This window comes from Gymnoscopelus microlampas (genome assembly GCF_963454915.1).
Source record: "Gymnoscopelus microlampas genome assembly, chromosome: 1".
NCBI classification, from domain to species: Eukaryota; Metazoa; Chordata; class Actinopteri; order Myctophiformes; family Myctophidae; genus Gymnoscopelus; species Gymnoscopelus microlampas.
In genome coordinates, this window is record NC_139962.1 from 39359513 (window position 1) to 39384943 (window position 25431).

Here is a 25431-nt window from a genome sequence, read left to right on the forward strand (position 1 = left end):
CACACACTCACACACACACACACACACACTTAGCCCATGGGAACCAGTGGCCCAGCGCCAGACAGAGCCCCTCCTGTTGGTATTTCAAACCTCTAGAAACCATTAATGTCAGCAATAAAAACCTGTGAGATTTATTTCCAAGAAATCAAAGTGTCTGTTAAAATAATGCTTTCACGCTGGTTGGTCAAAGGAAAATCTGTTTTTCAGTTAAAATAATGACTACATAAAAGTGTAAAGTTGTGAGGAGGACTGAAGTGTGTCGAGTATGTGTGTGAAAAGTTTCTGGATTGTAGTTACAGTATATGCATGTTTTATCAATAACAGCCAGGCAAATGGTTCAATATTCATTTATTTCTGTACAAAAGTCTTGAGATTCAAAGTCTTGTGATTTCATCACTTTACAAGGCCAAGTCACATATACAACACATTGGTGTATGGTTTAAAACAAGTCATGAACTATACCAAGGATCATATGCTAGTATGCAGTGGGTGTACAGTATAATTCTTTTGAAAGGACGCTATGGTGTTTACATACAGTATAGGACATGAATACATTACAACTCAAAAGATGTCCCTTCTAGAATTTGTTCAATTGTGTCTGTACAATAAATAAGTATAAAATATATCTCTGTTATCAATCTGTGGAAGCTTAAAAACACATTAAACATACAAAACACTAACTGCTACAACCTCCGAAAAAAGACCAGCTATTTCGGCAAAGAGAAAGCTTCCTGCTTCTTGCCAGATTTGAACAAATATTTCTCTTTACTTTTTACAATGGGGTAAAAATTGCACATTGCCAGAATCGTATATTGTGTATCAAAATTAAATGGATAATTTTTGTATTTCAATTTGCCGGTTGTTTCGATTTAGTTTTTGGGCTTCTTGCTGGTACACTCTAAACACAGATAGACGGACCACAAACGTTATGATATGATAACAAATATGAGAGAAAGAACATCACAATATCAAGTCAACTAGTGCTCAAGAGCGCAGGGACACTGCTCCATGGGAATGAAGTTCAACACCACCGGGCAGGACACGAACACAAGGAATGTTTCTTTGTTTGATTTTCTTCTTCTCTTTTTTTGTCTCTTTTCTCGCTTTTTAAAAGTCAAGTTTAGTCAAACAAGCAGTACAGTCGAATAACTCAACGTACACATTTTGTCACGATAACAGACAGGAGCCCTTCATGGGAAGGGTGCTTGGTGGCAGATATGCATGCGTTCGGTTAGATGACCCACACTCTGTACTCCCGCTGTAAGCGTTGATGGGCAGGCCTCGCACGGACACAGTTCATGTTGGGCAGTGCTGGCTCTGAGTCGAGGTCTCCCCGCAAAACAACACACTGGATTGCATCATCCTGATGCTTAATTGATACCCCGTCGTATGACGGTGTCATGTGCCAAAATTAGCCGATCTACAAGTTGAACTTGCATTGCCGACTATTTCCGTTGCTCAACACCATTGTACGACAAAGTATAAATCAGGCTTTAAGAGGTGATCCTTAAAAAATCCCACTTAAATCTGGACCAATGGCTTGGAGCAATTGTTGGCAGTGTGTGGGTGTCTTTGTGTGTCTGTGTGTGTGTGTGTGTGTGTGTGTGTGTGTGTGTGTGTGTGTGTGTGTGTGTGTGTGTGTGTGTGTGTGTGTGTGTGTGTGTGTGTGTGTGTGTGTGTGTGTGTGTGTGTGTGTGTGTGTGTGTGTGTGTGTGTGTGTGTGTGCTCATATATCAGGAGATGGGGGCTTCAGTCTCTCGGCTGTCCCAACTCCACATGGCCCTCATAGCTTCATCTTATGAATCACAGGGATGGGAAGGACCTGGTGGATCTTGGCTCTCTCTTCACCCACCTCCAGACGCACCCAGTCAGGGTGAAATGATCCCTTGAAGCCCACAAACACCACCTTATCTGCAGGGCAAAGAGACATGGACTTAGCAATGCTCCAGAGAGAGAGAGAGAGAGAGAGAGAGAGAGAGAGAGAGAGAGAGAGAGAGAGAGAGAGAGAGAGAGACGATGATGAGAGGAGAATATAACACACAGTGCAGAAAGAGAGGCCAGACTGACAGAAGTCGGTGTCAGAAAGGGAAATTTGTCCATCATTTCTCCTCCTCCAGAGACGCACATACCATAGTGGTTCTCACCCCACCCAGGAATACCATTTACACAAATAGACCATACATTTGTTTGGCCGCTCACACCCAACAGTCAGAAGAAATGTTGCTGTCCTGTGACTGGGGCCAGGATGTATGTGTGGAATGTGGGCTCCTCGTTGGAAACGCTGCAGTTTTAGAACTTGCTGAGCTCTAAGATTTTCTTTTAGGCTCTTGTGAATTCCAGAGCTTAGGCTGTGCTGTATGAGATGACATAGAGATATGGAGAAAAAGAGGCTCCTGCTCAGAGAGACCCTTTTGAAAGCACACATACATGGATACTTGTGTGAGCAGGGGCCAAAGTGGGATGTCTGCCTCGACTCCCTTATTCTGAAAACTGCTGAGTCACTACTGTATATGAATCCATTTCTACATCATCAGTATGAGTCAGCATTACATTGAAGCCAAGTCACATGGCAAAGTGTTTCTAGCTTCTGTCATCGATGAGACAAGGAGTTAACAGCTTCATTCATGTAGCTATTTGCCCATTTCTTTTCACACAAAGACCTATCCTGTAAATCCACGCAGCATACCGTAGCAATGGTGCCCTCTACTGGATTTCCTGCTGAAAACATGACCTGATGCATGTTTAGTTTTTTTTTGCTGTGTTGCTCAAGACATTCAGATGCACATAGCATCTGTGAAATAGCTTTCACTATTTCTTAAAAGTTTTAAAATTTCAGTATTTTTTCTATTTCGGGTTTTTGGAGCATTTCTGTAATTCTTTTGGGGAAAAAAAGTTAGATTTTCCCCAGAAACTCATTTTTACGTCTTTTAAAATATATCTTTTTAAACGTAAAAGAGGGGATATGTGTCGTGACCCATACAAATGTACATCACAAGATATTTTACGAGAAACGAGATATGCGCTTTGCGCTACGTTACCTTTCAATTTTACATTCTTGTCTGCTCCAAGTTTCTCCAGCACTTTAATCCAGGGCCCCCTTGTCACCAGACGACCCTTAGATGTCATGACAACAATGGACCTAGAAAGAGAAAAAAGGAGGGAAGATGAACTCGCAGCAACGATATATATGGGGGGAGAGAGAGAGAGAGAGAGACACACACGCACGCACACACGCACACACACACACACGCACACGCACACACACGCACACGCACACGCACACACATACACACACACACACACACACACACACACACACACACACACACACACACACACAGAAAGAGAGATAGAGAGAGAAAGAGAGAAAGAAATAGAGAGAGAATGTGTGCGTGTGTGTGTGTAGAGCTGTCAGTGCTTCAGTATAACATGTATATCTGGTTTTACAGGCCAGAGAAGCAGTTTAAACAGAGTTGAAGGTACAGTATATTTCTCCTTACCCCTCTCTCAGTCCACTGACGTAGCTGTCTATCTGTGCTGGGATGCCCTGTAGTATAGAGTTCCTGAAGGCTTTGCTGTCCACCTGCTTCCCATCATGACCGTCCAGCACCGTCAGGTGCACTCCATCTTCTGATTGGTACATCTTCCTGCCGTTCACCTGCCACATCATACAGAGTGACACAGCCAATAAGAGCACTGCCTCTGTGCCTAAAGTATGAATGATCTGTCAAACAGGTACGTTCCCAATGGGCATCTTTCCCAATGGGCATCGGCCTAGTGACAAAGAACTATTGTACATGCAACACATAAGAAATGATAAGAAGAGTGAATTATTTTCCTAAATGATTAAATCTCACAATCTTTTGTTTCAATCGCTGCAAAGTGCAAACGTATTTCCCTAAGGCTATAAAATGCTTTTAGATGAATATCTGGTATAAGCTGATGTATCACAGTTAGAACTTGAAGTCAAAAGCTATGTGTACGGGTTTATTGCTAATGTTTGCTTTTAGTCAAAAGGACACTTCATCATGATGATGTCACATGAGACCAGAGTCACCTCAGTGTCAATCTGGGAACCCATGTAAAAAAAAAAGGAAAAACAGCGCCCTCTGCTGTTTTTTACCTTTTAATTTGACTCTGGGGGGAGCTCCCGATAGAATGTGGGTACAGGAAATAGGCCCGTTTGGTCTGCCCTCAGCCCTCCTCTTCCAGTGGGGGCACCTATGTTTTCATTCCCACTAACAACATTTCTCAACGGAACACTAACAACATTTCTCCCACGGAACATGGATCGTTTTCGTTATAAGCCCACTTGTTTCTATAATGGAAGAACGAGTTAAAATGTTACTAACTTTCCGTGGTTTTGTCGGCTCCAAGGACGCTATTGTTAAATTAGTTTGGGTTTGTTTCCAGTGGGAAGTGAACGCACAGATCCCGGCCACTACATTTGATTGGGAAGCGCGGCCTGCTTCCTGATCTAAGGCACGCCCACTCGTAGGCCAATGTTGACGTGCTCGGCCCTCCCGACAAATGCAGTTAGCGCAACTCTGAATCTGTTCTTGAGACATTACCTCAGTGTAGGCAAAGTCCTCCTTGATGTGGAAGAAGCGTGTGTTGTAGGATTCCAGTTTGAGCTCCAGGAAGTGTTCTGGTGTGTGCTGAAAGGTGCAACAGACCTTTGTGAACAAACAATTTTCACAAGAATCTCTGATAACTTCTTGTCAAGATGGAACAGATGGAAAAATAATTGAACAGACAACAAAAACAAACACAGGAACTGCTTCACTCATTACAAAAAACGAACTCAGGAATTGCTTAATTCATTTGCACATAACTTATAAACTCATCATTGTTCCATAATGAGTTTATTGTGAATTCTTACCAGCCTTGCATTGGGTAGTTTCCTGGGCATGGGCACATCTACAATGGGCATTTCTGCATGCTTGGGGTAGGCCTTGGCCCTGCAGTCACTGGGAGGACTACCTTTGGGAATGACGGCTGTGATCTTGATTCTCTCACAGCCTTTGACTGAGCAGAAGGCAAATTCCTCTCTGTTGTTGTGGGCTTTCACTTTGAGGAACAACAGGCTGCAGACAAACAAAAAAGTGTGGTTGTGGAAAGCATTTGCATTTAGTACTCCTTTGCTCTGTGTTCCTCTGGCCATGTTTTAGTTTTTATAATGGAAGTCAATGGGGCTGTGATCAAGCTGAAACACACTGTACATCATATGACTGACGTCATAGAAGGCTGGTTACATGAAGTCTGAGATCCACATTAGAGCCAAGCCATTTCTAGGAGGATTCGAGATAATCCACATAGATCCACACAGTTTCTTAGTTTGTTTGTTCCAAACAGAATATTTCACTGTTTCTTATTTTATATTTATATAGGACAATAGAGAGACAGGAAACTGTGGTGGAAGGACATGCAACAAAGGTCCCCAGATAGAACTAAACCGCATACGTTGAGATTACAGTATGTGGTTACCGCACTGGTCACCTCCCGCCCCTTGTGGAAAGAGTTTAGCCAAATTCCGATTCTCATTTTCCCTTCCTCGCGTCCTTCACTTGCGTCGTTTCCTTGTGTCTTATCTTCATATTTACACATCACTGACACACTTGGTGCCCCTTTTCCTCAATCCCTTTGCCAGCCGTTTGATTTATCTGTCTCTTTTTACTTCTACTCCTCGCCTCTTCCTAAGTTTTCTCTTTCATCTTCTCCCTTTTGAAAATATCTTCCAGCCCACTGAGTGATCTGGTTCCAATGCATTCCTTCCATCTTCCCCTCCTCCCTTTCTCATAATGAGTGTTTTCTTTAAAACATGTTCCAATGTTATAATGACCTAAATTACTTTTAGAAGTACTTTACAAACATACATTTTCACACTTAATATTACAAACATACATTTTCACACTTAACATTTTGCTGCTTGTACACATAAAACCCTTCTTGATCTTGATCTTCTTGATTTAATATATGAGCTAATGTTAACTAAATGAACTAATACTATTAATACCTGATTGTGCCAAAAGTGTATGCCGACTTTTACTGGCTCACGTTTAAAAATGTGCTACCTATGTGTGTACATAATGTAAAAGGCCCAGTACTATAGAACAATCCTTCAGTATACTATCTGTGAGGGTCTCTTACCCAGTATCCTCCTCCCAGTAGTAGTAGCCTCTGGCCAGGTGCGAGTGGTTGATCTTCTCCCTCTGTGTGGTCTTCATGAAAACACCAGTTTTGCGGGTCTGCTTGGTCAGGCGGTTGTGGATGTCAGCGATGACTGTGAAGGCGGTGCCGTGTGGGTAGCAGAAGCCTACATTGATCCAGTCATTTCTGGAATACACCAAACAGACCAGTGTTTATTTTGCCTACAAAATAATGAAATTTCAATGCACAAAAGCCATAAATAGCAGCAGGGAGGCAATTGTAATCAATGCAAAGGAGAGCAGTTACTAAATGATTAAATATGTTCACAATGAGTACATCCCAGTCAAAAACCCCATGGGCACCGTTTTTGCAGATTGAGTTGCAGTTCAGGCCTTTGGACAATAGATGGTGCCATAGATGCACCATCTATTGGTGCACCGGCAGAATATCTCCATAGTGTCGCTATCCAGGTCTTGCCAGTCCATTCAGGGTAGGATCAGGCCATGGGGAATGGTTAAAATGCTTGAGATGTCTACCATGGCTGTGCTATTTCAATGGCTGACAGCCATGCTATTAACTGTGCTTGGAGCAAAGGGTGGGACAGGAGAAATGACAAACAGTCATCATGAAGTATGGCGCTCCTCATTTCTGTGGTACATAATTTGTAAATAGTGGAATTGAGCAGGACGGACACTCCTTATAAAACACAGCCCTCCTTCATTATGACAGACTGGTGAAGTATGATGCAAGTGACCTCAATAGCTCTTCAACTATTTTGTTAGCCATGTACAGTACAGAGAGCACGCAAGGACGTGTGTACTGGCAGATCGAAAAAGGCGCTGTGATCATGAAAGCTTAATATGGGCACTTTCTGAGGCGACAGGCATGTGTGAATGTGTTGTCTGTATGTCCACTGACTTGTTAAAGTTGATGAGCCAGACGGTGACTTCACCAGGAGCGGCCTGGTCCCAGTGGACAGTATAGCCCTTGGACAGGGTGATCACGGGTTGGAATTGCTGGTAGTGTTTCCTCTTTCCCAGGGCGCCCTCTAAAAACAGGGGCCGGTCCGGGTACTCGTCCTTCACCATGCGCATGTTGGAGTTGGCAGGGTTACGCGTCTGGATGTAGATCTGAAAAACACACATGCATGCACATTAACTGATGAACCAGCGGTAGCCCACATTCGTGACAGGTAATCCCACGTGGAAGTCTACATAATTTAGAGTGGCCTAACCTAATCCTCCCATGGAGATGTGAAGACAGAGTTGCACCTCCTCAAAGTTAGAGCGGTCGATTGATAGGGCATTAGATAGGGCAGTATGTCCCTGAGGGATATACGAGTATTTGTGTTAAACAGTGAAAGTATCAATTTTCCTGTCACATTTTATTAAGACAACAGAGTCAATAACAATAGCCTTAGAGAAGGATTTAATTAACAGATCAATTATTTACAATTTAGCTGGAGAGAGCGTGTTGTTTTTCAATAGATAGAGGTGTGAGGTTTTCTTGCTTCATTAACACAAATTGACAGGTCTGTATATTTTTATTTTTATTTTTTTCCCCCCCGAACACGGGCCAATTGTGTTTGTGTAGATGTCGGATTTGTGTAGAAGTCGGATGCGCCACGGTGGATTCAAACCCACAACCTCTGTGGGTTCAAATCAAGGTCTATGTATTTTACTCGATTTGATTAGAGTATACCACTATCAATTTCATAAACAATAAACCTAAAATGTAAAACTGTTCTATGTAAAGTAAAATACAGAAAGATGGTATTGAGAAAAGTGTAATAATGAGATCCAGAGTTTTATGTAATGTATTGATTCAAGAATGAAACAAGCAAGTAGTAAACAAGCAGCCCTGCCAGTGATGTAGTCCCACCTTTCATTTCAGCATTACATTTCAGCATCGATTCATTCATTAACAGGGTTAACGAACTCCTTTCTAATGCATTATTGTGCATGCAGCCTCTCTCACAGTTGATACAGTCCAAGGTTGTTTTCACAGCTTGCCTATCAAATCAAGTTCAATGAATAGATAGATAATACGGTCCAGGTCCCCAAATCTGCTCTACTCATATCATATCATAACATTTAAATGGAGAGAGACTTACAATAGGAGGTTACATAAGCGTGCACACACACACACGCACACGCGCACACACACGCACACGCACACACGCACACGCACACACACACACACACACACACACACACACACACACACACACACTGCGACGGGTTGTGAGCTTGTAAATTGGCTATTTACTGTGTGCAACACCAGCATGCAACTAAGTATAAATCACCCTTTATGCAGGTGCCCACTGCACACTCACCCCTTCATTTCTGCTCCATCATTTCATAGACCCTTTTCAGAGCGGACATTTTGATGTCATGTAGATTAGAAGGTAAACACAGCTGATGGTAATAATATACATTTTTGGTCTGGTTAATTTAGGTGTTACTATGCGGCAGCGTGGACATCACCTGTACAGTACACCTGTACAAGTTCATGCTGACACACGTCACATGTCATTACTGTCAGCTGTATGTATTTACCATCTATGACAAGTCTATAAAGAAAAACGTCTACTGTGAAAAGGGACTGGCACATTTTTCAAACTGGTGGGCTGGATAGAGAGGAAATAACTGGGCATTTCATCACTCTTTAAAAAGTGATGATGTGTATATCATACAGCTGCCTCAGGTTCACTCTATGCAAAGTCATCAACTCCTGTACTTGATTCCAAATAGCCTAGAATATATCTCTGGCATATCATTGTCTCCTACCATGAAAGTGGAGGAGACAATGATATTTAACTATTTATTTTTACTAATACAATAGAATACATGCACATTGTATCCACAAGTTTCCTATGGAGCTTACTGGGGAAAGGGGGGGGGTGAATTATGGGCATCAGTTCCTGTCATCAGTCATTCAATTAATTGAGTGATCTGTGTCAGTCAACAATAATGTGGGAACACAACCTGACAGAAATCAAAAAGGACCATATTAGTCTACCTACTTACCCTACAAGATCTTCTCCCACACAGCTGATTTAAATGAATGATCAGTGCTTATTATCAAGCGCTGAAGTCACTTAACAAGCACCATTTAATCACCATGCAGAGATTCGTGTGTCACAGCAGCAACAGCAGCCAGTAAGAATGAAACACAGGACAGGAGTTAAGCTACCGCTAAGAGCAAGTGTCAAGAGCCATTGATGATTAATTTGAACTAGCTGTGTGGAGGGAGATCTTTTAGGGTAAGTTGGCAGACTAATGAGACCCTTTCTGATTTCTGTTAGGTTGTGTTCCCACATTATTACACGGATCACTCAAAGGAATTGAATGACTGACAACAGGAAGTGATGCCCATAATTCACACAAGGCCTCATGGGACACGGAAATGGCTGTGTACAATTTTCATTTTGATTCTGTTTGATTCTATCTATACATTATTACTTAAAATTTCCCTCTCAGTATCTTTAGTCATCTTGGATCTGTGTGCCTTTATGTATGCATCCACCAGTTCCCTCTCTGACTCAAACAACTACAGCAATGAAATACAGTATAAAACTAAATTGGAATAGAAGGATTTCACTTATAATGTTTTTCATCCTCACTGGAAATGCCTAAAAATGCCTCAAAAATACCTTTAAAGGTAGGGCAAGTGATTTTCTTTGGTTAAAATAAGTGTTAAATAGCTCTATAGACCAATTATTTGTTTACTAACATTGAGCCTGGACGCACAGGTGATTGTTTCACGCAATCAATTCCCAACCTGTTTCGGGGTGCACTGGTTTCAGCACACCCCAACCCCCTCTTGTGTGTGTTGGCTAGTGAGACGCGTCCTAACGAGACCTGATATAATGGGTTTCGTTGCGCGCATACTGGCTGCGTGCAGCCAGTGTGACGTCGTCTGTTAAGGGGTCTATATTCTGATAGAACTCATTGCTATAGAGTGGTTGTTCAGTAAAAGGAGTCTCCTTGTCTCTCCAGCTCTTTATAAAACAGAAAATGCATTTTCGTTTCAGTTTCAGTTTCATTTCCAATTGTATCCAATCAGGATAGAGAACTCAATCAGGATATAGATTAAACAAGTGAAATTGGAAGTGATGACACTAAGAAATGAGCAGGCAAAATTGGAACTGGAACACTATAAAAATGAAGCTTAAAAATGGGTACTTTCTCCTGATTGGCTGAGATTTTGACACCTACCGGAAAATGTATTTTCTGTTTATTAAAGAGCTGGAGAGACTGGGAGACTCCTGTTACTGAACAAACACTCTATAGCAATGATTACTATCACAATATAGTGCTTTAAACCTTTAACAAAATACTTTTTGTTTTAACCAATCATACCACTCTATGGAGTTATAGCTTAAATCAATCATGTTCTAGAATTAGATTAGTAGAGTAAAGATGAACTAATGCTCAGTACCGCAAGTACCTTTCCTTAAGAAGAATTGAAGCAGAGCGGAATTATTTATGAAACTAATTAGTAATTATTTTCGGAATGTACTTGCATTACGGCTCTCGCCCCTCATTCCACACTTCACAGAGAGTGAAATTATTTTCTCTTTGGTCTGACTGGGGAGTCTAGACCTGGCAGATAAGGAGAATCAACTACTCTTATAGTGGGTTGTTAAATGTTAATGCCAAATAGTCCTCCCCACACATTTCAGTGTGGCCACTACTATTTTACCCTACTGCCTCACCCGCCAATAAGGAACCCCCACCGGGAGGACATAGTGCCTCCATCCTACTCCTCCTCTTCAGCATCCCCGCTGACAGGTATCGCCCCCCCCAGTCCGTACGAGTCGCTAGGTCCTACCCTTCCTGCCTGGCTTGCCTCCCTCGAACATGACCAATTGTGTTCGTATAGACACTAAGCCAAGCTGGATGCACCAAGGTGGATTTTGGACCAGACCACAAAGTGGTGGACAGTGATGTGACTTGAATACATTTGGTACACATGTATTTTGAGTATACACAAATGATATACACTCATTGAAAAAGCTATAAACATATTTGAATACAACTTTGAACTGAAAGTTCAATGTCTTAACTATTGAATGCATTGAATAATATGTGCATTTTAGTTTATGGAGTGAATTTGTGGAGTGGACTGAGTGTGGAGTTAAAACAAAGTAAATATAAAATGTTTTAATAAGGCACATAAGGCACATACAAAGATTATTAGGTATTTGGATGAGGAGGGGTTGTGTTGACCGCTTGAGCCCTGGCGTCCCTGTTCTAGGGCTGGTGCCGGGTGGGGAGTGGAAGATCTGCAGGCTCACAGCGAGCTGCAGTGCGGCCCCTCGTGGGCTTGTGGATCGGCTGTTTTCAGTTAGAGTGTTGGGTGTGGAGTGGGGACGGTCAACCGGATGCAGGGTTTAAATTGGTCAACGGGTTGGTTTTATTTATTTCTGTTATTAATACAGTTAATCTTGATATGTTCTTTGACCATGCAGTGGAAATATTTGGGTTATGTATAAAATTGTAAATAGAGTTTGCATTGGCAAGAAGGGAGTAGTCCTTCTCCTTTTCGAACATTGTTGTGTTGCTATGCTTGTTTTCTTCTGTTTTGCATGTTATTTGTTTTTAATTTATGTTCGAAATAAACTATTGCATTCAATTCATTAAATCAAATCTAATTGAAGGGATGTAAAATATAATTGCATCAACAATATATGGAGGATGCTTTCTTAATGCCTTCCACATTGCTCATATTGGAAACCTCCGTAATCTTTGATGTGTTTTGCAAAACTCCTTCAGTTTTTTTTCCTATGATTGCCTCAGCCGTCAGTGTGTGCATGTGTGTGAATGGGTGAATGTAACAGACATTGCAGACTATTTATCATTTAGATAAATAAAATGGCAATATAGTAACCCATTTCTGTCACAGTTTCAAAGTAGCCGGATAGACCATGGTGTCAATGTAATATGCAGCATTGCAAGCACGCACACACGCACGTGCGCGCGCGCACACACACACCAGCCAATATTCCTAGACAAGACATACGTATTAGGTTTTAAGTCTGTGGTAAGGTAAATAACAAACAATGCCAGTTAATCCTGCAGAGGTTGAACATGTGTGTGCGTGTGTGAGAGAGAGAGAGAGAACGGGAGAGAGAGAGAGAGAGAGAGAGAGAGAGAGAGAGAGAACGGGAGAGAGGATATTCTATGTCTGTCTATGTTCCTGTGTGCTTATCTGCAGTGTGAACCGGTGACCTTCTGCTTACCAGACGGCCTGGCCTCTATACCCACTAAGCTACGGCCAACTTGAGCATCCGTATCTGTGTCGGTGGTGTGTCTCTGTGGCGTGTCTGTTTGTACATGCATGTGTGTGTTGTGTATATGTGTGCGTGTGTGTGTGTGTGTGTGTGTGTGTGTGTGTGTGTGTGTGTGTGTGTGTGTGTGTGTGTGTGTGTGTGTGTGTGTGTGTGTGTGTGTGTGTACATCTGTGAGTGAACCACCCTCTCCACCCACCTGTGCATAGTGCCCACTGCAGATGGCAGCCCTCCAGTCCGGCACATCAATGCAGTCTGGATGGCGCAGCAGCCAGTTGTCCTCTTTGACCAGGAAGGCCCCTGGGTACTCACTGACAGAGCCATCCATGTCATGGAAGATGGTGGTCTTGTCTCCGTCCATCTGCATCTTATTGAACCAGGGACCTGGCTCCCCGAAGAACACCCGCGATGTGATCTATGAGGATACAAGGTGGATGCCCAGCTGCTGTTATTACTGCACTGTTATGGCACTATCCATAGCCGTCAGGCCATGTTCAAAACCATTACTTTTCAGAAAATGGAAATAAGAACCTGTGTTACAGTACAATGGATCCGATAATTATTAGTAGTTATTATTTAGTCACTAGCTCAATAATTTTTCATTGGTTAAATATTTATAAAACCTATAGACAGCCTTAAAAACATTCACTTTCAAAAATTGCCGGTCATCTACAAGCTCACAATGCGCCGCGATAGCTTATAGATCGTCTATTTCCGCTGCTTTTGCATGGCCCTTGTACGATGAAGTAGGGCATGAATTTAAGAAAAAACTAATAGTTGAAATATGGAGATACAAGGTTTCTGCCCGACAGCGATGTATTGTTGATTAGGTTGAAGCTACTTCATCTTTCTTTACTTTCTCTTGCTCCCTTCTTTCTGTCTTTCCTTCTTTCTTTCCTCCCTTCCTTCCTCTCACCCCTCCTTCTATACCTCTCTCTTTCTTTTTTTCTTTGTTTCTTTCTTCCTCTCTTTGTGTCTCTCTCAGACAGAAGCACACTCACAGGCACATTATCGAAGGTAATGTCTGTGACATTATTGTTGGGACAGCTCTGCCAGGAGTTGTTGAGCCTGAAGCCGAAGGCGCTGGTGTGCCGTCCGTCCAGAGCCACGTATTTGCGGAAGGTACAGTTCTGCACGTTGATTGGTCCGTCATAGATCTGCATGCCTCGGATGGGGAAATCACTGCAACACAATAAGGCAAACCCACACAAACAAATAAAATACACGAATGCAAAAAAAAAAAACACACACTAACCACAGTTCAGATCCAGGGTAATACAATTTATTACCTAGAGGCAAAAGAAACATTGTAAATAGAGAGCAGCCTTTCTCTGGTGATGATAAATACATTTTCTACCCGGTGGTCTTTGTCCATGATTGCACAATTTGGGAATTATATGAGAATACTTTTGCAACTGAGCTCAGTTAAATCAGAGTAAGTCAGGCATAGGTGAAGCATTGAGACAGCCATGCTTTATGATGGATTCTTCTCTTCTCCAGACAATGAAGGAATGTTGAATATGTAACTCAGACATTGCTACAGTACTCTGGATTTTGCCAAGTGGGCCAGGGAAAATAGCCTGTCTGCCAGGGTACAAAGCTGCACTCACACATATCAGCCCTTATCAACGATGCAATCTAGGTATTTCTATTTTATGTGTGTATGTGTATGTGTATGTGTATGTGCGTGTGCGTGTGCGTGTGCGTGTGCGTGTGCGTGTGCGACGTGTGTGTGTGTGTGTGTGTGTGTGTGTGTGTGTGTGTGTGTGTGTGTGAGAGAGAGAGAGAGAGAGAGAGAGTGTGTGCGTGTCTACATTGCATTTGTGCATGTTAGTTTTAATTGTGTGTGTGTGCGTGTGCGTGTGCGTGTGCGTGTGCGTGTGCGTGTGTGTGTGTGTGTGTGTGCGAGTGTGTGTTTGTGTTGACAAGGAAAACCACTTACACGCCGCGTGGCAGGGTCCTATCACTGAGGTCGGCCCCACCTAGCCCCCAGATGCGGTTGTCGGGAACAGGCATCCCTCGATTGTCACTCTCCCCGACGAAAAGTGAGTTCTTCACCTCCTGACGAGACCCATCATCATCAGGGAAGGTTCCTCCACTGCAGACACATAGTAAAGCCTTGTTCAGACTGGCATCCAAAATCCAGAACAAATCTGATTTCTTATCCAGATTAAAGTCGGATTGGTTGTATGCAAATGTCTGAAAGGAATGTGATTCAAATCTGATGTGCAAATATCAGTTTCCATGTTTTTTTTTTGCTGTTCAGACTAGATAAACCAATCTGTTTCCAACCTGGATGGACCAAAAATCAGATATGGTGTGCCAGTGTGAACATAAGGTCAGTGGGTGAGGGTTAGAGTGGCAGGATTAGACCTCAGACAGATGGGAATGGGAGAATGCGTTTGCTACTGCAAACCTGCAAGCAAGAAAACACACTCAGCATAGTAATCAGGAAACTACAAAGACAACCAACATCAGTAGCCTGCGGTACACACAGGCGAGAGGTTACAGGAGGAAAAGATGACCCTTACTAAAGAACTAAGAACCACAAAACTTACAGCCGTTATGGATTTTCGAGTGAGGATGTGGCAGATTTCGTCATGAAAGTAAAGTTGAGTTAGGCCTGTCACTAACTGAACTTTCAGTGACTTCTGCTCTTCCCCAGAGGTTTGCGTGTCTCCCATTATCGGCTGCTTCAATGGGAGATGGCTGCAGACTATAATAATAGCTCCCAAGGATCGTACTTGTGGACCCCCAGCTACAGATCATGGGTTTCCATGGAACACGACTGTGGACTGCTATTATATTATACTATTATTATACCTGCTATTATTGTTACTGAAGTCATTATAGTTGTAATTATTGTTGTTGCTGTTGCTTGTATATCTCTCTCCTTTCTACCTCTCTCTTTTCCCCCGAATTGAACCAAATTACGCACATCAATTATTCATACAAATAAACATACTCATAATTGTATGTTTGCACAGAAGTCCTTTATTCTCATCTGTCTCCCCTTCCTAAATCCACATTTTTCTTCCATGGTTGAAGTGCGTTGGATGGATGAAAACAATAAGCCTTCATATACACTTGACTCTGTTGGTCGGCCTATTTCACGGATATAACAGGGGTGACTAATACTTTGTTCATTCAGTGTATGCTCTGCTCCGGCTGCAATATATGAGGCTATATATATAGTGTGTGTGTGTGTGTGTGTGTGTGTGTGTGTGTGTGTGTGTGTGTGTGTGTGTGTGTGTGTGTGTGTGTGTGTGTGTGTGTGTGTGTGTGTGTGTGTGTGTGTGTGTGTGTGTGTGTGTGTGTGTGCCTTGCAATCTTTGTAAGGACCAAAATGTCCTCACAAGCATAGGAAGATGCAGAGGCTATTGAGAGGACGTTTTAGGGTTCGGTTTAAGGTTAAGTTAAGGTTAGGGTAAAGGTTTAGGTTATGTATGTACAGTAGTGGTGATGGCTAAGGTTACTGTTAGAGGTAAGGCCATGAATGAAGTCAATGGAAATCAGTTAAAAGTCCTCACAAGTATAGCAGTACAGGGATGTGTGTATATGTGTGTCTGTGTGTCACGTATCACCAGGGTGTGTGCCCTTTATTTATTTATTTATTTTTTGGGGTGAAACCAGCGGAGACTTTCCCACCAATTCCCATCGCTGTCACTCTCACACTCCTAAATTACTTTTCACACTCAAAGCACTGTTTTCCCAGAGCATCCTAAGCTAAGTCCTTATAAGGTGTTTTCCAATTACTGGAGACAGCGAGAGGGTTCTCCACTGCCGCCCATGAACACAAACTCCACCCTTTTCCCCCTTCTTCCCACGTAAATATAAACGTTGATTAATGGGGGGAGGTGGGGGGGCTTACCTTGCCAGGGTGAGGCCGATGCCATTATCAGCAAATCTAAACAGAGAGACAGAGACGGAGAGAGAGAGAGAATGAAAGTGAGAGAGAGAGAGAGAGAGAGAGAGAGAGAGAGAGAGAGAGAGAGAGAGAGAGAGAGAGAGAGAGAGAGAGAGAGAGAGAGAGAGAGAGAGAGAGAGAGAGAGAGAGAGAGAGAGAGAGAGAGAGAGAGAGAGAGAGAGAGAGCGAGGGAGAGGAGGGGAAGGACAGGAGACTGTGTGTGAGGAATAATACCTGACCAAATACAGAATAATGTGAAGATCATTATCAGTCTTATCATTTCCAGCATAGCAACAGTCCAGGGCCCCCTGAGAACACACACACGGGCGCACACACACACACACACACACACACACACACACACACACACACACACACACACACACACACACACACACACACACACACACACACACACACACACACACACATCTGTCTGAGGGAGATAAAATGTTATTGCGTATAATCAAATGTTTTTTCAGCAGCTGGTATGGTTGCCAGATTCTTACCAAGAAGATCGGTGAGGATATACGACGCCCACAATGTAATGGAAGAATAATCATTGTTCATTGTTGAGCTCATGTTTTTTTGTTTAGATTTTAAAGATACATATTCACTGCAATGTATTGATTTGTTGGAATAGGATAGTGGAGAAAGACAGGAAAAGGAAGGAAGGAAGGGCATGACATGCAGTAAAGGAAACTGCCTTCGCGTTGAGAATCGAACCATTGAGTTTTATAGTCCCCTACTTAACCAATTGAGCCCTATGTTGTACTTTGTCGTACGATCGTGTCACGTGGCGAAAATAGCCGATCTACAACCTCACAATGCGCAGCTCTGGGACGCATTGAGAGGTTGTAGATCATTTCTATTCTAGCGGGAAAGAATATGAAAACGTGGTGGTTAATATGAACATACAGTACCTGTGCATGTAGTATGGTTACGCATGTACTCAATGTCTCACATACACACACACACACACACACACACACACACACACACACACACACACACACACACACACACACACACGCACACGTGCAAACACGTCGCATGCACACAAGCACACACACCACTAATTTCACTTAAAACTGTGAAGACATTTGTTTTAAATTGATTTCTGTTGCTGGGAGCGTATTAATATTCCATCTGTTCCCTTTTTCTTTTATTTCTCTCTTTTTTTTGTGAAAAAAATAAATAAATAAATTAATTAATAAATAAATACAAATCTTCCAGGGAGACTGAGGCAGGAGGAGTCTCCAAAGCAATTTGTCACGGCTGGCAAATCCTAGTGTTGACTGGATCAACAAACCACTTTACAGTCTGCAACTATTTCAGAAGCTGAACCAGACCAAAGGACGCTTCAAGGATCCCCAAATTGAGCATTATTGGGCCGTGGACTCCCATTTGAAAATATTTTTTTTTCCAGGGACCCCATTAGAGAAGATTTGTGTTGTGGGATTAGATTTAATACAACATTCTGCAACTGTTTATAGTATACTGAAGGTGGTGACATAACAGTGGGCTAATGTCTAGATGGTGAAATAATAGTGAAATTAGACAGTTTTTCTGCGGACCCCATGGAACCCTCTTTGAGAACAACTGGTCTACACAGTCAGGCCATATCCCAGGACACCTGTCCTTACCAGAGAAAATATGAAATTAAAGCAGCTTCTCTCTATTAAGATTAATTTTCAATGAAAGCTAGAGGATAATATCAGTAATTTAAGTCATTAAAGTGTTATGTGTAAAAGATTCAGTATTTCTGATGCATTTTTACAAAGCTGTCCATATGCTCATCCGAGGAGAAAGCACTGCAAAGCAGAATGCCCGCAACACTCCAGATTAAACAAAGGTCTCAAGGTGTACGGCCCAACAATATGATCAAACTGAGAAAAAAAACAGCATTCAATAAATGTCCTTTTCACATTTATTATTTATTTACCTCAGCCAGATGGCGCAACGGACGTGTTTCAACCTAATTTCAACCTAATAGGTCTTCCTCAGCAAAAGGACATTTAGTGAGTGCTGGCTGTTTTCTCAGTTTCATACTCTCATGCAACAAAATCCATTAAGCTGAAGAAAAACACAGGAAGGTTACCTAACCCTTTGATGGTTTCCTCAAAGTAGGGAGGATGACTGTTCCGCGAACAAGCTTGTACATTTTTAACTAACTAAGTAACTGATAAGTCAGATAATGTTTTGTAGGTAGTTTGCTTGCAATTATGAATTCAGATCAACCACTTTGGTTCTGTGACCATCACATCTGCTATGATGTGAGGCCTAAGAATCCATCCATCCATCCATCCATCCATCCATCCAACCATCCACGCATCCACCCACCCATCCATCCATCCATCCATCCATCCATCATTGTAGTACTCACTGGCAGTCATCCAGCCAAACATCCCCTCCTCTCAGCCAGGCTCCATGGTCCTGATTTTTATAGGCTACAAAATGGTGGATGAGAGCAGGTACTCTTGGCTTGAATGGATCTGCATCTTGGTGAGGTCCATACCTACACACGTACACACGCAAGAAACCAACAGAGGGTGAGGAGACGCCACAGCAGCACAAAACATCTCAACACAGGAAGGCAACAAACCAAAGCTAGTTAAGTTATATCAGAATGGGATATATTTATTTAGAATGAGACATTATTTCAGCCCCCAGTGCTAACAGAGTATATAATAGTGGATGACAGGGACCCTGACCTGGCTCCTACTAAAGAGAGGAAGGGTCTCTTGTCCTTGTCATTAGCCTGAGTGGTCTTCACTCCATTGTCAAGGATCATCCCAGCCTGGAACAATGAGAAACTCATATCAAATATTTCAAGTTGAGCAACAAAGAAAGCACATTAATCAGCATTATTGCTTTTGCACAACTCATGCCAAAATACAGTGTGTGCACCCTCTCACACACAAAGATGGGATTTGAGATGTTACATGACGTTAGTACGCCACGCCTGTCATCTCGCAATGAACACTCCTCCCTCTCTGACTTTTTGTCCATAAAACTGAGAGGCGGGGAAAAGGTGACGACAGAACCAGATGCCCGCCCTTCCTCCCGGCCGCAGGCACATTAGACACAAGCATGTGCTTTTAGCACCCAATAGCTGACAAAGCAGCAAAATTCATTGAATTACTGTATGACATCATAATGTTCTTATTCAAGTGTCTTTAATTATTCAATAATTAAACATTGGGTTATTATGACCTCTGTTGATTGACCCCTGTTGATTGACATGGGGAATCGGTGAGATCATTATGGGTCGCAATTTGTGAAAGTGTAAATATGCACTTACTGTAAATGATATTGTAGCAATAAGTTGTGTATGATGGTTGCAGTCATTTATTGTTTGCAAGCTGTGTTCCTACGTACATGTAACTTGACGCCTGATTAAATGACTGATTACCGCGCTGACAGCCGATGAATTCATCTCGCTCAAGTGAGAGATTTTAACCCATTCAATCCGGGAACGCAGAGTATATTTTTTAAAGTGAGCATTTGTAAGTCAAATCTTTGCTTCTGGGGGTGTCATCTGAAATGACTCCAGAGATGCGTTCCCGGATTGAATGGGTTAATGCACGAGGCAGCTGTGCCCTGATTGTCCCAATCAGTGGCCCTCCGTCTCCCACACACACACAGACAACCTGACATGGTTTTACGGTACGCCTCCGTTATGATGGTTCAAATCATTAGAGAAATATAAAAAAATACTAGCAACCAGCAGAGGGGACAGGGGGCGGGAGACGAGAGAGACAGACGCGTTGCTGTCGGGTGGAAACCTTGTATGTCCAAAATTGATACTTTTCAGGAAATGGGATAAAATAACCTGTGTTCCAATGGAGCCGATGTAGTTATTTATAATACTTTTCATTGGTAAAAAAAAAATCATAAAACCCCACTGACAGACTTAACCACTTTCACTTTCACTGCGATCTACAAGCTCACAACTTAGCTTGTAAATCTAGCTATTTTTTGCTACTTTGCTACTTTGCTACTGTGACACTGTAGTATGACGAAGTAGGGCGTTAATTTACGAAAAAACGTAAAAGTTGAAATATGGAGATAGGAGGTTTCTTTCTGCCCCGACAGCAACGAAGAGATCATTGTGGGGGGAAGGAGAAGAGGAGAGAGATCAACGAAAACACTTCCCCTTTCCACAAGCGACCAATAAATCTCTCTCTGAGGTCAGTCTGCAGAGCGCGGTTTGCGCCCTGAGGCGCCTCTGCTTCCCTCCCTCCCTCTCTCTCTTCCTCGCCATCGCTTCCCTCCCTTCATTTTTCCTCTCTCTCTCTCTCTGTTCCCTCCTTTTTTCTCATTCCGCTCATTGCTATCTCTATTAAATGGGCTAAAGTTTTCAAGTGATCCATAAAAGGTCGGGAACCACTGCTCTACCCCCATACCACCCCCCCCCCCCCCCCCCCCCCCCGTCTCCCCCATGTTCTTCTCACCCTGTAGTTAGAGTGGGCCCTGTTGTTGGTGAACTGGCCCATAGGTGTGTGCTCGGTGCGTCCAGGGGAGTACAGCCCCTCAGAGGGCCCAGTGGGCACATGGTGGAAGAGGAACCAGAATCCTGTTTCCTGGAGCACGCACGTACGCACGCGCACACACACACGCACACGCACACACACACACACACACACACACACACACACACACACACACACACACATCCAAGAGAATTAGAGACACTGTCCACGTCAATTGCCTGTTTTGCATTGTTCCTCCCAGGTATGCAAATGAGGAAAGTTATTATCTTTTGACAGAAAGTTGCCTGCTTGTATATCCTTGAGGATAAATTGCGCTCTGTTCCCTCTGACGTTTCCCATGAAATCCCAGCATTATGATAATAATTGGCACTCTATCATGGTGAACCGTAGCGGCCAGCCTCTACAGTATGTGTTGTCTGCTTGATTCAGACACTAATAGAACCATACAGCCATTAATCTGACCTGGCAAGGTGATAATGAGACAGACCTTCACCTGGAGAGAGAGAGGAGAGAATGGGGGCAGCGAGAGACTCACCTCTGAGCCCGCAGCAGCACAGTTGATGAGGTTGTTATTGGGGTTGGCGATCCAGAAAGTTGAAGTTGCACTGATAGAGGAAGATAGGGAGATAGATAGAAAGATAGAAAGATAGACAGACAGACAGACAGACAGACAGACAGACAGACAGACAGACAGACAAGGGGGGGAGAGAGAGTGGAGTTGAAAAAATACTTCACTAAATAACAAGAAAAGAAAAGAACAGAACCTGCACACTCATATGCTCCAATGCTAGAACCTGCACACTATATGCTCCATGTGCTAGATTTTGAGCCTTTGTTCTTTGTCAGGTCAAACTCAAGAACTGTGTATCACAACCACATAAATAGACACCCACAGGACACATCTAAATAAAAAAACACATCACATTTGTAATTGTTTCTGTATAATCTCTTCTCACAACTCTTTGTTGCCTAAATCATCTCGGCATACACCTAGCACCTGCAGAGTACATGGAGAGGTACGCACCATCTCATGTCAGGTTTCCTTTTCATAAATACAGATCTCTGTGCTGATTTTTGCATATAGTACATATGGCCACTGGCCTACATACTCTTACACATATCCATACACTGTCAGTGCTGTCTCTCTCACAGTCTCTCTAGATCTCTTTATGTCTTCTATTCTCTCTCTCTCTCTCTCTTTCTTACACTCTATTCTCTCATCAGAAAAACACACTAAACACTAATCTACAACTCCATCTCTGCCTCAATTTATAAAATAAATCAGCTCTGTTGTAATCAAGGTCTCAACCAGCCCCAATCAAGACCCAATCACCCCCAGGCCAGTTAATGTGTGTTTTCATCAGAGGGTGATGGGAAGGTAAGGAGAGATACGATGGGAATGGGCAGACACTCTCTCCTCATCTGTTGGCGAAAATTACCAGGTTGACAGTGTGATATATGGATGGTGGAATTGGTTTGCGGCAATAGAAAAGCCTGTACTCGGGGCCTGAATGCGATGAACACAACAGGGTTGCACATGCTAAGGCTGTACAAGCTACAGTATAATAATTCAAATGGGCTTATACACTCCCAGGCACTTGTTAATCATTTACATTTAAGCCTTTGTGATGTATTACTGTCTTTATTTGGCCAGAGGGAGAAAGATTCTGTAAACTTTTTTTTTTTTTGCAGTGATTTAGTTTTTCAGCTTGATCAGAAATCAAGTTGTAATCTTTAAGCCACGAGACAATGTTGACAAAGGATCTTAATTGTTATCTTTGGTTGTCATCAGGTGGCTTAATTAATTAGGGATGACTGGATTCCAGTAATGATTTGTCATGATTTAGCGCAAGTGTGATACAAGTAGTTCAGAGAGCAAACTGGAGCGCAGTAGTACAGGCGTGGCATAAGACATTGAACAATACATCCTGAATTCCTGATGTACTTGAGCAACAGGGGCGTTGATGAAAAAGTGCATGCTTTCTCAGCAACAATCCCTGAATTACTTTTACTTATGATTAAAAACACATGATAAAAAATCACGTAGGACTTGTAGCGATCACGTGATGCCTGATTTGTTTATTAACCACGTAAGCCCTACAGTATATACTTCATCGTACCTAGCACAAATAGTGAAAATAGCCAATCAATCAATTCAATTCAATTGAATTCAATTCAACTCCAAGGAGGTTTGTTGCATGAGAAAACTGTGTGCCAATTTACAAGCTCACAACACCATGCCAAAAACAATGTTTTTAAATAATAAATCTATTTCTTAAATTATTCCAAGATAGGGATACCACTGATTAAGAAATACACATGAAATAACTGAACTGACTGTGGAGCATAAACGACAACCACAAACTATTTCAAATTGAGCATGAACAGTTGAGTGTGCCCTCATGGCTGTCTAACATGCCGTATTACTCCCCCATGTGTGCATCACTTTCATCGTGTCCTAAACAGCTGTACTCACATACAGTACAGGACACAATATCCCCAGACAAAGGCTGCAGCCACAAACGCGCATAATATTTTGACTGCTGGCTGTCAAGAGAGTGAAGGCGGAGGCAGACGCTTGCATGCAATGTCCAAGACCGGTGAATGGGGGTCTGTGTGTGCACAGTAGAGTGGTGCGTGGGGAGCTGCATACTTCCATCGTGTTTGAAGTCCAATCATGTTAGGCGTCTTTCAGCATGTCTGGCGTGCATGCATGGATGAGTACAAAAACACACCCCCAGACAGTAGGCACACAATGACAAACTGACAGGCTGTGTGTATGCGTGCGTGCGTGCGTGCGTGCGTGCGTGCGTGCGTGCGTGCGTGCGTGCGTGCGTGCGTGTACTTGTGAGGGCCAAATGTCCCCACGAGTATTAGTAGTAGAATTTGACAGATGCCAGACATCTGTCAATAGACATTGTGGTGACCATTTTTCTGGTGCTCACAAAAGCAATGGTTATTTGTATTTATCGTTAGAAAAGGTTTGTAGATTTAGGCTTGCAATTAGGAAAAGATTCAGAGTTGTGGTAAGGATTGGGATTAAGCATTTAGAGGTTAGGGGTTAGAGTTAAGCCTGATTGATACTTAGTTGTGCACCGGTGTCGTGCACCAAAAATAGCCGATCTCCAAGCTCATAACACATTGCAGAGTGATGCGTATGGTTAAAAATTCTCAAAACATGAAAAAAAATCATTCATAAAATTGCCTTTCTGAAATGTAATGCAAATGAATAGTAATACAAACGTGTGTGTGTGTGTGTGTGTGTGTGTGTGTGTGTGTGTGTGTGTGTGTGTGTGTGTGTGTGTGTGTGTGTGTGTGTGTGTGTGTGTGTGTGTGTGTAGTGCTGGCCCTGAGTAATTTGGTGATTTTACCTGCCCCCACCCCCCCAAGCCTATTTATTAATAATAATACAGCCTAAATAACGCTATTTCAAAAATACTAATAGGATATCATGCAAAATACAAAAGCTAAATTGAAAACAAAACTATATTAGATTAATTAATATGAATGAATTTGCATTGGGCATTAGCAAAGTAGCATTGTGTTTTAATTCTTAAGAGTAAGGCAACTAGCTCTGGTCTATAGTGTTAGGAGGAGAACTCTAACTTCAACAAGTTTATAACTTTCCAGAATCATAATTAGTGTTTTTCATCGAGTCAAGACCTTATGATTTCCTCCCCACTATATGTGATTATCTAAAATTGCCATTACCATTTTAATTGAATGATTTATTCTACTTTGTCAGTGTCTTTTGTCAGTCTTTTGCCTGTGACGTGTACCACAGCAGGTCAAATTGCTCAATTAAGGCCATACAATGTTTGAAAGCACTTTGCGAGCAGTGGAGGCGAGACACCTGTCAGGTAAACTATTCAAAGTACTAAAAGAAAATCACATGTCAAATTTTCAAAAGGTTCAAAAGCCTATTGTGGTGGAAACTATGCAGAAACAAATTGCAGAGCTTGAAGCCATGGCAAGCTTATGAGCGAGAAAGCTGGATTGTTCATGATCAGAAATGTAAGAAATAGGTCATTAATTTATGGAGAAAAAGAATGTGGTTTTTGACCGACAGCAACAATGTTACTGTGAAGAGATAAATGCTGTATAGTATACTGTAGACGCTACAGTCTTATACAGTACATTGGCTAGAACCATACATTAGCTACATTAGCTGAAGTTAGCTAGGCAACCAACTGGAGTTAAAAGACCTCTGAAAGTCTTATGTCAAAGAAATGTGACTGTGCTGACAGTATTGTGCATGTCGTTGGCTCGTTGCCATTCACATGGGTTGCTGTTGCATGTGCATGCATGCCTACAGTATGTACAGTATGTTATACTGTACTGTACCATTGCAATTAATGAACAGGTTTCTGTTTGGGATGAACGCAGCACTCTTTACATTATCTGAAATGCATCCTTCTAGTAATAAAGGTCTTAATATCTTTAGTTTGAGACACTTGAGGTAACGTGATCACCGTCACATACTGCAGCTCATGGCTCTAGCTGACTCTAATCAAACAGTTTATTAATCTCAGCTGTGCACGTTTCTTTTAAAGTTGTTTGTAAACAAGAAACCTGTATATACT

The 25431-nt window shown here is 42.4% G+C and overlaps 1 protein-coding gene across 3 annotated transcripts in view; it reads right to left on the reverse strand.

Annotated features, from left to right (window-relative positions):
• Window positions 1-333: 333 nt before the first annotated feature.
• cemip (cell migration inducing hyaluronidase 1) overlaps window positions 334-25431 on the reverse strand; it is a 127261-nt gene continuing 102163 nt past the window's right edge. For all 3 annotated transcript variants that reach the window (XM_084063821.1, XM_084063823.1, XM_084063822.1), the window contains 15 exons: window positions 21384-21453; window positions 20810-20938; window positions 19067-19152; window positions 18739-18870; window positions 16317-16352; window positions 14388-14543; window positions 13447-13627; window positions 12645-12860; window positions 7069-7280; window positions 6151-6336; window positions 4883-5087; window positions 4572-4658; window positions 3501-3658; window positions 3039-3139; window positions 334-1911 (listed from right to left, as the gene is read on the reverse strand). In XM_084063821.1, the coding sequence (XP_083919947.1) occupies window positions 1784-1911; window positions 3039-3139; window positions 3501-3658; window positions 4572-4658; window positions 4883-5087; window positions 6151-6336; window positions 7069-7280; window positions 12645-12860; window positions 13447-13627; window positions 14388-14543; window positions 16317-16352; window positions 18739-18870; window positions 19067-19152; window positions 20810-20938; window positions 21384-21453 (2083 nt within the window). In that variant the 3' untranslated portion in view covers window positions 334-1783. The remainder of the gene's footprint in view (window positions 1912-3038; window positions 3140-3500; window positions 3659-4571; window positions 4659-4882; window positions 5088-6150; window positions 6337-7068; window positions 7281-12644; window positions 12861-13446; window positions 13628-14387; window positions 14544-16316; window positions 16353-18738; window positions 18871-19066; window positions 19153-20809; window positions 20939-21383; window positions 21454-25431) is intronic.